General features: G+C 46.0%; 3 protein-coding genes and 1 long non-coding RNA gene across 5 annotated transcripts in view; 1 reads left to right on the forward strand and 3 right to left on the reverse strand.

The window, feature by feature from the left end:
* Nucleotides 1-394: 394 nt before the first annotated feature.
* On the reverse strand, nt 395-1641 carry LOC137595873 (uncharacterized). The gene is made up of 3 exons (XR_011035470.1): nt 1511-1641; nt 852-955; nt 395-774 (listed from the first exon to the last, which is right to left on the reverse strand). It is a non-coding gene; the product is annotated as an uncharacterized lncRNA (long non-coding RNA).
* Nucleotides 1571-6243, forward strand: eif6 (eukaryotic translation initiation factor 6). Of its 2 annotated transcripts, XM_068316229.1 has the most exons (8): nt 1572-1708; nt 3122-3307; nt 3807-3943; nt 4814-4899; nt 4980-5155; nt 5225-5401; nt 5467-5651; nt 5885-6243. In XM_068316229.1, exons 3-8 carry the CDS (start codon nt 3837-3839, stop codon nt 5892-5894), a joined length of 741 nt encoding a protein of 246 aa, XP_068172330.1. In that variant the 5' UTR covers nt 1572-1708; nt 3122-3307; nt 3807-3836; the 3' UTR covers nt 5895-6243. The 2 variants fall into 2 exon arrangements, with proteins under 2 accessions (XP_068172331.1, XP_068172330.1); XM_068316230.1 differs by lacking the exon at nt 3122-3307 and having other exon boundaries at nt 1571-1708.
* A 640-nt stretch (nt 6244-6883) lies between these two features.
* On the reverse strand, nt 6884-9957 carry map1lc3a (microtubule-associated protein 1 light chain 3 alpha). The gene is made up of 4 exons (XM_068314678.1): nt 9740-9957; nt 8741-8796; nt 8541-8647; nt 6884-8385 (listed from the first exon to the last, which is right to left on the reverse strand). The coding sequence occupies exons 1-4, from the start codon at nt 9777-9779 to the stop codon at nt 8223-8225; spliced, it is 366 nt and encodes a 121-aa protein (XP_068170779.1). The 5' UTR covers nt 9780-9957; the 3' UTR covers nt 6884-8222.
* A 396-nt stretch (nt 9958-10353) lies between these two features.
* The window catches only part of dynlrb1 (dynein, light chain, roadblock-type 1), a 2235-nt gene continuing 430 nt past the window's right edge, over nt 10354-12158 (reverse strand). Inside the window, exons 1-4 of the mRNA XM_068314679.1 lie at nt 11768-12158; nt 11441-11516; nt 10944-11111; nt 10354-10774 (exon numbers count right to left, since the gene is read on the reverse strand). The exon at nt 11768-12158 is cut by the window's right edge and continues 430 nt beyond it. Of these exons, the coding sequence (XP_068170780.1) occupies nt 10731-10774; nt 10944-11111; nt 11441-11516; nt 11768-11770 (291 nt within the window). The 5' untranslated portion in view covers nt 11771-12158 and the 3' untranslated portion in view covers nt 10354-10730. The remainder of the gene's footprint in view (nt 10775-10943; nt 11112-11440; nt 11517-11767) is intronic.

A 12158-nucleotide genomic window follows, 5' to 3' on the forward strand; every position in this document is an offset into this window, starting at 1 on the left:
CCAGGATCAGAGGTCGCATTTCAACCCTAATTCTTCACAGGTGTGGTTGGGGGCGTGGCCTGGGGGCGTGGCCTAAGTCAAGGCTTCCATTCCACGCCATTATGAGCATTTTTAATTGTTCTTAATTTGTTAGCCGTTAGTGGCTACTGCTCAGAAGAGAACCAGAATCCTCTGGCCAACGGCGCCGGCTGGTACGGAGCGTTATTACCCATCATGCAACGCAATAGCAGTTTGCGGTGAGTTCAAGTGGAACTCCTCTGTTCTGAACACTTTTAATCCACTGTTTGGTCCAATCAGTAAATTCATCTTAACGTTTTAGGTAAAAAACAAATTCCAGCTGGTTTAGGAAAAATTAAATAAATTTGTTAAACGACAAACTGGAGCTGTGAGGAAATAAAATGTGTTTAAAGCTTTATTAGATTTAAACATTTTTTAAATTTGATACATTTACATAAATTTTCAAACAGTTTGATTTGCTCTAAATATTCTTCTGCTCGTCTTTCATCTCGTCGCTGGTCTACTCTCCATCATTAACGCCACAGGAAGTTCCTCTCATGAGCGGCGGATCGATGCAGCCAGCATGACGCCTCGTTTCCTGACGGTCCCTGAATGCAGCGTCTGGCTTGAAGTCCCTTCCCCTCTTCCTCTTCCTCCTCCTCCTCTGAGCTGCAGCATCAGGACCACTCTAGTACCAGTTGGTGCAGGAGATCATGAAGCACATGTTATCCACTCTCTTGTTTCCCATCATGCACTGGGGCAGTTCTGCTGGGGCGTCTGCGGGGGTGAAGGGTTACTGTGATGATGATGATAATGATGAAATGAAGATTGAACGATAAATTGATGATAGTTACCTTCAGATGCTGACGACCCTGAGTCGCTATTGGCTGATTCTTCATGCTTCTCCTCCTCTGGCTCCGCCCTCTCATGGCTCTGCCCCCCTCCCATCGTCGCTCACCTGAGCAGAAACACACAGGTGGGCGTGTCCAGGAAACCGTCCGGTTGCATCATCTCTGGTTCATGAGTTTATTAGCCTAGCTTAGCCTAAAGAATGAAGTTTATTGAGTTATTTTTGTAGTTAGCCTAGCTTAGCATAAAAAAAATGAGTGTGTGTCTGTGTGTGTGTGTTGCTCAAACCCTGAGCCTTAAACGTCATTGACCTTTGACCCCGGTGTATGGATGAGACTTGTTGAAGATAAAATAGTTCCTGTTTAATGGTTTTCACACGACTTTTATTTTGTTAAATTCAGTCATTATTTTAAGTATCATTGAAACGTTTCAGTTTGATTTGTTGACAAACAGGATCTTTCAAATCTAATTGGATGAAGTTTATGAAATGACTTAATTAATACATGACGTCATTCTCTGTTAGTTCCGGTTTAAATCGACCAAACAGCCTGAGGACAGGCTGACATGTTTACAACATGTAGCCCCGCCTACCGACACACAGGTGTGTGGGTGCGTGCGCGTGAGTGTGGGCGCGCGCGACCACGGTGAATTAATTTTAGCCCACCTAGTCGACCCCTCGTTTCCCGCGGGATCGTCCGCCTCCGGTACCGATCAGTGTTTCCAGGCAGAGTCTCCGGTACCGTCGAGCCACTAAGATTGTTTCTACGGGGAGGAGGATCACTCTGTACACACAACCACAGCCAGAGGCCTCCTGATTGGCTGAGCCGCGTCATCTGACTTCTGGACCCGGAAACCTGCCTCGGTAACTGCGATCGTTTAATATTGTCTCACAACAGTTTTTTAAAAAAAACCCAACATTCTGCATCCAGTTCAGAACCACAAAAAATGTTATGAATATATTTATTTATATTGTATTGATTTTTATAACTTGTTTATCCTAAACGTTTATCCTAACCCTAAACCTGTTCTCACTGAACAGAGTGATGCTAAGAGAACAGTTTGCTAACGTAACAGTTAGCATGGCCGCCAGCGAAACACGTTTCACCCATGATGCACTTGGTCGAGTGAGACCTCCTTCTCCAACATGCCTTTGATCTCCTCTGTTCTTCGTCCCTGATAACGCTGCGGTGACGTCACATGAATCACGAGCCAATGGCAGTGTCCACAAATGAGACGTCATACGGAAAAAAGCGACGCGATTGGTCCAGAGAGCCGCTCGCGCTCCACGCGCGAGGGCTGGGTAGGACCGCCTGTGGTTGCTAGGCAGGTTACTGAGGGAGAAAGATTTATGAGGCTCGTGCGCGCGCATGCTAAAAACACCAGGAAGCAGGTGACGCGCGAGGGAGCGCCATGAAAACACCTCAAGATAGAATAGAATAGAATAGAATAGAATAGAATAGAATAGAATAGAATAGAATAGAATAGAATAGAAATAAAGAATACAACTATAGAATGCAATAATAGAATAGAATATTATAGAAATATAGAATAGAATAGAATGGAAATATAGAATAGAGTAGAAATATAGGATAGAGTAGAATAGAAATATATAATAGAATAATAATACGGTTTTTGTATAATAATCATAATCACATATTGAACTATAAATAAACACAGACACATTCACATATACTTCCTGCTTCCGGTTTATTTTAACATCTGGTTCAAACAAACCACAAATAAATATGATAAATTAAAAATATAATATAATAATATCTGAATAACTCCTCATAGAAATTGAATATCATAAAATAATATATGTGTTGTAAATCAATACATATTTATCATAATAATGATAACAATGATAATATTGTTGTTTTGATTTCACAAAGGGTTAAATGTTTTTTGTGTGAAATTTATTAAAGTAAATCCACATTTTTGTTCTGACTTTCGTGACACTTCAGCTGTTTCTATTAAATATGGAACAAAATCCGGTCAGAGACAAAAATATATATTTGTTTTTCAAAACTATTTTGACCTCTTTGTATTTTCATTTAATGTCCAAGTATCCCTCGTCATCCCAAACGGGAATTATTTTGTGTATTTATTCCAACAGTAAATGAAAACACTTTCACCCAGACATTGAGAACAAATACTTTTAAATAAAGAACACATAAAATAATAACGTCCATATTGTTGGAATGTGAATAATAAACAAATCTTTTGTTTTATTTAGCTTTAAACTCTAACTCTGGTTTAAATAAACCCGCTCCAGTGCTCATCTCTGGAAAGGGGCGGGCTTTCCGGGCGTTCCGTGACGTCATCACGCACAGGAACGAGGGGAAGCGATGTGTGCATCTGGCGTCATCACGTCTAGCGGAAGTGGAGTGAACACGTTCCGCTGGTGGAATCTCCCCACTCAGCGGCCACGAGCGACTCTCCGGCTAGCGGGTCCGTTACAGTAAGTATCCGAGTATTCCGACTGATTAGAACAAAACGTTTGATCAAATATCAGTCTGTTAATCGATTAGTCGCGAGCTAGTGTCACGCGCGTCTGTTGTCCGGCTGCTAAAGGGCCGGAGAAGAACCAGCGGGCTAGCTAACGAGCTAGCTAACGAGCTAGCTAACGAGCTAGCTAACGAGCTAGCTAACGAGCTAGCTAACGAGCTAGGGCTAGCAGCGGGTTCTGACGTTCATGTGGAATGGGCTGCAGATGACGTAATGACGTAACTGTTGTTCACGGAAGTAGAAAATGAAAACGTGTTTATTGAGTTTGGTACGATTTACGAGTCACGTGATCCACAACAGCCTCAGTGGTGACTGAGGATGAGGAGGAGAGGTGGAGGTCTTCAGGCAGCCTGAAGGAAGGCCACACACACACACACACAAACACACGCACACACACACACACACACACACAGACAGAGCCGTCATCAAACGTTTCTTCTTCCTGGTTCCAGGAGCTGAGGTGTACCCTCCTCTTCGTCATCATGGCCGTCAGGACGTCGTTTGAGAAGAACAACAACGTCGGATGCTTTGCCAAGCTAACCAACGCCTACTGCCTGGTGGCGGTGGGCGGGTCCGAGAACTTCTACAGGTACGATCACCTGGTCCTGACGCCAGAGAACAGGAAATAAAAATGTCACCAGGAAGTGGAACTCGGTGATGGGATCATGTGTCAATAAACATTAATGGAATTAAATATTGGTCTAGATTTAGTTCATGGAGGTGGAAGCAGAATTATGGAGAATCATCAGGACCAGATCAGAGGTAGATCAGACTCAGACGAGACCCAGACACCTCCTGTTAAAGTAGTACCTCCAGGGAGGACACACCCACCAGTGGGCGGATGGATACGTCAGCTGAGACTGGATCTCATTCTTTACCACGTGTTGGTGGATGGATACAACATCAGCTGAGACCGTATCTCGTTCTTTACCCGCGTTGGTGGATGGATAGTCAGCTGAGACCGTACCTCGTTCTTTACCGCGTGTTGGTGGATGGATACGTCAGCTGAGACCGTATCTCTTTCTTTACGTGTTCGGCTCGTATCTCGGGTCTTACTGTAGATCTAGATCACATCTGACCCAGAAGAGTCTTCAGGATCTGATGGATCCCAGAAGACTTCAGACGTGTGAAGTTCCAGATCGATGATGGACACAAACAAACGTTCTGGATCTCAAACCTTCTTTCTGCTCCAGATGAAGGTTTTCTGTTCAGGATTGTGTTTACAGTGATCCTCGTTTCTCATGGCTGCTCTGCCCCCCGTGGCTTCCAGCGGTACTGCAGGTCTACGGCATTGTTTAGAAAACAGCATCAACAAAAACAGTCTAAACAAAAACAAACAGTCTAAACAAAAACACAACCTAGCCTGTGACTGAGCTGTGAAGGACGGTTGTTGTAGTTTACCGGTTGTTTACCTGTTTATACCGGTTGTTTACCTGTTGTTTACCGGTTGTGTGTTCAGTGTGTTTGAAGGCGAGCTGTCGGATCACATCCCCGTGGTTCACGCCTCCATCGCGGGCTGTCGCATCATTGGCAGGATGTGCGTGGGTGAGTTTCTCTCATACACACACACACACCTTTGTCCCGCCCCCTAACCCGCCCTGACCTGTGTGTGGGCGTGGCCTCAGGGAACCGCCACGGCCTGCTGGTGCCCAGCAGCACGACGGACCAGGAGCTGCAGCACCTGAGGAACTGCCTACCGGACACCGTGCGGCTGCAGCGCGTGGAGGAGCGGCTCTCCGCCCTCGGGAACGTGGCCGCCTGCAACGACTACGTGGCGCTGATCCACTCCGACCTGGACCGGGTGAGGCGCTCACTGGGGGGGACGCGCCCGTTTGTCAAACCACACGCGTTCTAACCCCCTCCCCCCCAGGAGACAGAGGAGATCCTGGCCGACTCACTGAAGGTGGAGGTGTTCCGGCAGACGGTGGCGGACCAGGTCCTGGTGGGGTCCTACAGCGCCTTCAGCAACCAGGGGGGGCTGGTGCACCCCAAGACCTCCATCGAGGACCAGGAAGAGCTGTCGTCTCTGCTGCAGGTCCCCCTAGTGGTGAGTGGCGGGATGGCGCCGCCCCGTTAGGTTTAGCTCCAGGGTAACGCCGCGTCCCGTTCCAGGCGGGGACGGTGAACCAGGGCAGCGAGTTGATCGCTGCCGGCCTGGTGGTGAACGACTGGTGCGCCTTCTGTGGCGCCGACACCACCAGCACCGAGGTGTCCGTGGTGGAGAGCGTCTTCAGGCTGGGGGACGCCGCACAGCCCTCCACCTTCGCCACCGCCATGAGGGACTCTCTGATCGACAGGTGGGTCTCACATACACACACACACACAGAGACACACACACACACACAGAGACACACACTCGTCAGGAAGCCGCTAATGCTACTGCTAGCTCATCAGCCCCACCCCCGTCCCTCTGGGGGTTCGTCCATCACTCAGGTTTGACATAATTAAAGCCTCATCCTTATTTTGAAAAACGTCTTCCTGAGATGCTTTTAATGTGAAAGAATCCTCCTTTCCTGCTCCTCTGTCTCAGCATGGCGTGAGTCTCCTCAGCTGCTTCCTGCTTTCGGTTCCGTTGGACCTCCTCCTCCAGGACGCCAGCGGATGATCAAATTTGCGTTTAAAATAACGCGTCTGATGGGCGACGGCGACCCGACGCACCTTCAGCCGAGCCTTAACCCCGCCCGCCTCAGACGCACCAAGAACAGAGACAAACGTTCATCGGGAAGTCAAACGTTCCTGAAGGTCTGCGGATGGTTCCGTGTTCGTGTTCATCCTGCGTGTCAATAAAGTTTATTTCAGTGAACGCCTGAGGAGCGTCGAGATAAAAGTTTGTCCTGTAAAATATTACTCATTTATTTCTGTTTCTGAATAAAAACATCACAACAATAACAGCTGATTGTCATCAATAAGAACCAAACAGAAGCTCCACGTTTGAACTCGATGGTGTGGGATATTTACTGAAGGGACAACTATTTTACCCTCAGCTAACGGTTCAGTCGCTTTTAGATTCTCAAATGTGAAACATTTTTCTCTAAAAGTAAAGGTGGTCAGGGACTACAACATCCTGCGACACCCCCGAGTTCAACATTTTACCCTGACCTACACGTTTGTGCCTCTGGCTTCCTGAAAATGTTGCTTTTTGTTTTGTGATTATCAGGTTTCAGAGATGTGGACCTAAAAAGGTATGGAAGAGAAAATGACCTTGACCTAGTTTTTTAAGATCAAGGTTGTGATCTAATTTTAATCTTTTTGCCCCCCCTGAATGTAACGCCTTATGTTTCATCTTTCTTATCCGGTTCCTGAGATGTGTGCAAAAAAAATGTACAAAAGTGGAAGTTTGACCTTGACCTAGTTTTCTAAAAGTCATCTCATTTTTGTCCCCTTTGCTGCCTGAGTAATGTGCTTTTCGTTCCAGCGACAAAACCTTTAATCTCGACTAACTGAGATAAAAAGTTTCAAGTCTCCATATAATTGACCTCCGACACCAACCAGGAAATAAACCAACAAATCAGACAGAGACGATGTTTTCAAGGCAACTTTTTATTTCTTGGCAAACGCTGAGGACGATGTTCTCAGAACACCAACATCTGGACTACAGGACGGTTCTACACAGTTTCAAACAGACTTCTTTTTTGGGTGGTTTTGGGAAACAAAAAAAAGACTAATTTCAACGATTCAATTTTAGCTGTAGTGTAAAATCATACATTCATTAAAAAGGAACATGCGAGGTGTGAAGTGCAGCAGAACCTCCGTCTAGTTTGATTTCAGGAGAGAACGGCGTGAGAACCGACAAAACCGCGTTTCTATTAATTTATGTGCAAAAGAAGCTCATTTGTCTCTGACGTTAAATAATGGTGCTAACCCTATGCTAATGACGCTAACGCCAGGCTGGGGGGCGGGGCAGAATTTTAAAGAGTCCTACGGGACAAGTTCATGACTCTTATTGGAGGCATTAATCTGAAACGACCTGGATTTAAGTCAGCCCCGCCCCCTTCCTGCTAAACCCAACAGTTCGGATTAACGGTGTTCCTCCGTTTGGTCGAATTCTCTAAACGCACAAGCGTGACGAGCTGAAGCGTCCCTCGTTCTGGGTTGGCCCTGAACGTCCCCCCTCACCATATTTGTGTGTGTGTGTGTGTGAGCAGGAAGACTGCGGCGGATCAGCTGATTTGTGCTTACGGTGCAAAAAACGACATCCTGCCGAACGGCGTCGCTCGTGTCACTAATGCTAACTTCCCTTCTGTGACCTAGCGGTTAGCCGTTAGCGGTGAATAAATATTGCACATGTGGAAAAGTAAATTAGTGATTGTTAGCGCAGCGGCGAGCCTGATTGTCAGCTGCTCAGCAGCGATTGGCCGGTCGGCGTTTGACCCTCAGGCTGATGGGAAAAATCTGAACGAGCAACAAAACAAAAAACTACAAACTACGGATTAAGAGATTAAAAGAAAACGTGAATTAAAACGTTCAAACGACATCTACATTCCACCTCCTGGCTTGTACATCTGTTGCCATGACGACACGATAGCGACACAGTGAATTACTGACTAGCCGCGAAGCTAACTGCTATGACATCATCGGCTGAGCTTCTTGGTTTCAAGTCCAGTTTTTTTTCTTCTTTTTTTCAGTTTTGAGCATCGAAATCAAATTCTCTCGCAGGTTCGAACCCACAAAGGTCGGATTTTCAAAATAAAAGAAGGAGAAACGGGGAAATAAAAGCAGCGGCGCTCTGCTGGCGTTCAGCGCTACTGACAGATATGAAGGGGGCGCTCCGCTACGACAGAGAGGGGAGGGGCTAACTCCGGATGAGCGCCCCGCCCCTTTGCCCCCTCCCTGTCCAGCAGGCACCTGCACACGCCCCCCGCCACCCCCTAGCAGCCGAAGGTCTCCTGCGAGGCGTAGACCATGTACAGGAAGCCGTCCTCGTCGCGCTCCTGCTCGTAGATCTCAGAGATGGGCGTCGACACCGACACCATGCTGTGCTGGTTGACCAGCAGGAAGAAGGCCTGGGTGGGGTTCAGCTGCAGGCGGCGCCTGTGGGGGGGCGGGGAGAGACTTTAGTGGAAGGGTTGTATTGTGAAGGCTCATTGAGATGACCAATGGCACACACTTCCTGTTTGGAGCATCCTTCTGTCAGCGGCCCGAACACTTCCTGTCATGTGACCTCTGTGACGTGTGTGTGTGTGTACCTGATGATCTTGACCAGCTCACTCATGTTCACGTGGTCGGGGACTAGGAACTTGGTCTTGTCCAGAACCGGCAGCTGCTTCTCTCCCTTGTATCTCTCGATGATGACCTGCAGACACACGCACAGACCCTCAGTTAAGCCCCACCCTCTTTGATCACATGACCGTGAACACACACAGGCGTGTCCCGGGGACAGACTTACGGGGATCTTGTTGGGGTGCTGATCACGGATCTGCTGGACCTCCTTGCAGCGGTCGGCTGTGGACGACACACAGTTAAGACCGGCTCACTCTGGTCACATGACCACGAGGCGTCACGTGACCACCAACAGAAACTAAACGGGCCGGGATGACGCGATCTGCTGATCACTTCCATTCTTTTACCTTCTAGTTATCTGAGAGGATTGTGAGTTACTTTTTACAACGCAGGAGGGGTCAAAGGTCAGACAGAGCGATGAAGAGGAGCAAAGGCTTCCTCTGTTCTTCCCCAGTGGAGTTCAATCGGTTAGTCAGTCAGCTGTTAGTCACACATTTTATATAACTAAAATCATTTTAATCCGTTCTGAGTGATCCGTTTCAGACTTAAATTCAAGTTAAAAATGTTATTTAGTTCAGAACGGGACTAAAAACACTTTAAATCTGTTTCATCTGGTATTTAAACAGCTGATTTTTATGGAATGATATTCAAAATAATTCCAGTTATTTAATTCAAATAGCTTAAAAAGGTAAACATGACGCCTGTCTGAGGCACGTTGGTCTGTTTTACATGTGACGTCATCCAGAGTCCGTCACGGGGGCGTGGCTTGGTGTCGAATTTCAACATAAATCACTCCCTGTTCGTCAATGTTTACAGCTAAAGCAGCAAGCATAAAGCAGCTAATAGAGCAGCTAGCATAAAGCAGCTAGTATTAACCAGTTAGCATAAATCAGCTAGCATACACCAGCTAGCTGCTCCAGAGGTTTTTAACAGCTGGTTTTAATGGTTTAGAGTTGATGCTATAACGTTGTTAGCTTAGCAGACAGAGACACAACAAAACAAATCACGTGACATTTAACGGGTGTTTTCTACCCGACATGTTTCCGGTTCCGTTAATCACATTTAAAAACCGACAGCACCGACACTGGAAAGTCCAAAACACGAAGGTCCGTTCGTCAATAAACGGTTAGCTCGGGGCTAACGGGCCGGCTAGCTGCTTTCTCACCGAATGTCCTCCGTTGTTTGAAAGGTCTGTCTGACGGCATGTCGGTGTCCGTTATTACACCGTTATGACTGCTGAGCGCACCGGTGAACGCTTATAACAAAGGTCTGAGGCGGAGACGGTGCGGGTCGGTGCTCGTCGGTGTGGGTCGGTGCTCGTCGGTGTCTCTCCGGACTCGTTATGAAGCCGAGTGGCTCCGGACAAACAAAGCAAGAGGCGGCGGTGACGTCATGGACTGGATTTAAAGGGGCCGCTCGCTTTTTAAGGCCGCTTTATTGCGCTTAGAACCTTTTATCAACGTGTAGTTTAAGTTAACTACACGTTAACTACACGTTGTGCAGAGTAGCGTTATAAACTATTAGTCACACGTGACTATAGTGACGTCATGATTGATACAGACGAGGTTTGCTTCTGTTGTTTTGTTCTGGTAAGAAATGATGCAACTTTATCCTCACCGTTGACACGACGCACAAACGTTTAATTACCTTCTGAGTGTCGTTTTGACCTTTAACAAAACAAACTTATATGAGCTTAAAAAACTAACACAACTACTTGTGATGAATTTATCTTTAGTGTTTGTATGCGTCAGAGTTAAATTACCATGACAACTAGATGGGCCTGATGACCACAGACCCTTAGAAGGGTGTGTTTATTCCATTACCAATAACCAATAAAAACAACAACAGAGAAGTCGTTCCACTATATTTCTCTGGTAATGAAGCCAAATTCTTCACTGACATTTGCCAATAAAATAAATAATCCCAAGAAAAACAGAGCACGTCAAACATAGTTGTGCATACTTGTGCACGGCTCTGGTTCTCCTCCAGCTGAAGACTAAAACATAGAATAAAGAATTTTACAGCAGGAACATCATCCAAATCCAGCTTTTACTTCCTGCTACAAGGAATGGATCAAATCTTCTGGTCAACAGTTTTTTGAAGCAAAACAAGGAAAAGTTTGAATGAGGGGGGCGAATCTGGCAGCAGGGGGGTCTTCAGTCCGAAGGGTTCTGGATGATGATCAAGAAATAGTCCTTGTCTGTGAAGAAAAGAGAGAGCAGGTTAAACCATAAATCTGTTCACGTCCTCGTGATGCTTATGTGAGTTAAAGCTGTTAGTACAGAAAACCCTAAAGTCAGTTTAAGAAAGCCTCTAAAAGGAAACCAGTTCCACACACGTCCTTCATGACGATGTGTCCCTGTCCTCACCTGGGGCGATCATGATCTCGTTCTTCTTGGAGCGCACACGCAGGAAGGTGAGGTCGTTCTGGGGGTCCAGGTCTCTGACCGTACTCCTGGCCTTCATCACCAGCTGGTGGATCAGGCCGGCGTATTGGACCGTGCTGCCATTGTCCAGCGTGCTCTTGATGGGGATTCCTGAGGGAAAATACAATCGTGTACAGTAATAAAAAATAATTGTGATCAGAGGATGTAAAACTTTGTGGGGATTTAAGTTCCTGTTAAACCAGTTTAAGGTGGTGCAGAGATACACCTGAGTGTCACTGGTGCGTTTTTGGAGGTAATGTTGGGTTTTCTCAGTCCGGGACAAAAACACTGATGGGTTTTACTGATTCTAGATTTGATGGTAGTTTCTTTTACTGAATCTGGTTTGATGGGTGTTTTTACTGAATCTGGTTTGATGGGTGTTTTTACTGAATCTGGTTTGATGGGTGTTTTTACTGAATCTGGTTTGATGGGTGTCTCACCCTCTGAATTGACAATGATGACCCCCTGAACCCCCTTCTGGCTCTGGATCCTCTTCAAAGTCTCCTCGACCTCAGCCTAAGACAGACAGACGGTTAGTTTATTTAAACCACAATGATGTGAAGTAAAGATAAGGTAAAGTAATAAAACATGAGCCCCTTCAGTTCAATCTAAACTGACCAGAGAAATCTGGAGACAACGCCCGACTAGCAGAGCCCGCTAGCCTGTTAGCAAATTAACGACATTTAAATCCATTCTGGAGGAATAAGATAAATAAATTCATGACATCAATGAGTTATAAAACACTGCGGTCTGTTAACACTTCTTACCATTTTAATTATGGGATGTGAACCTTTCCAGAAATTCGTCTCCAAGCACAGCGAGCTAGCAGCGAAGAGTTGTTGCTAGGACAAAACAAATGACGTTCACTTCCGGGTCAAGGTGCGTTTATTTCCGGTTTGTAATAATGGGTTGTGTTTTTAAACTTGTGCTAAAATTTGAGGGAAAAATAATAACGACTTTAAAATAGATGCAAATCATAATAGTATTTTTATTTTTTTGTTTTATGCATTCTAAGTTTTCAACGTTTGTTTAGTTGTTGATGTAAACTGAGCGGTTTTCCTCCGGTGAACATTCTTTCTTCTCTTCTGGTATAAAGTTATTTTTGAGGTCGGGATCACACAGTTGGAGTTTAGTCTTTTCACTGCCTGAGGTTAAAAC

Source organism: Antennarius striatus, chromosome 5, assembly GCF_040054535.1.
Source record: "Antennarius striatus isolate MH-2024 chromosome 5, ASM4005453v1, whole genome shotgun sequence".
NCBI lineage: Eukaryota > Metazoa > Chordata > Actinopteri > Lophiiformes > Antennariidae > Antennarius > Antennarius striatus.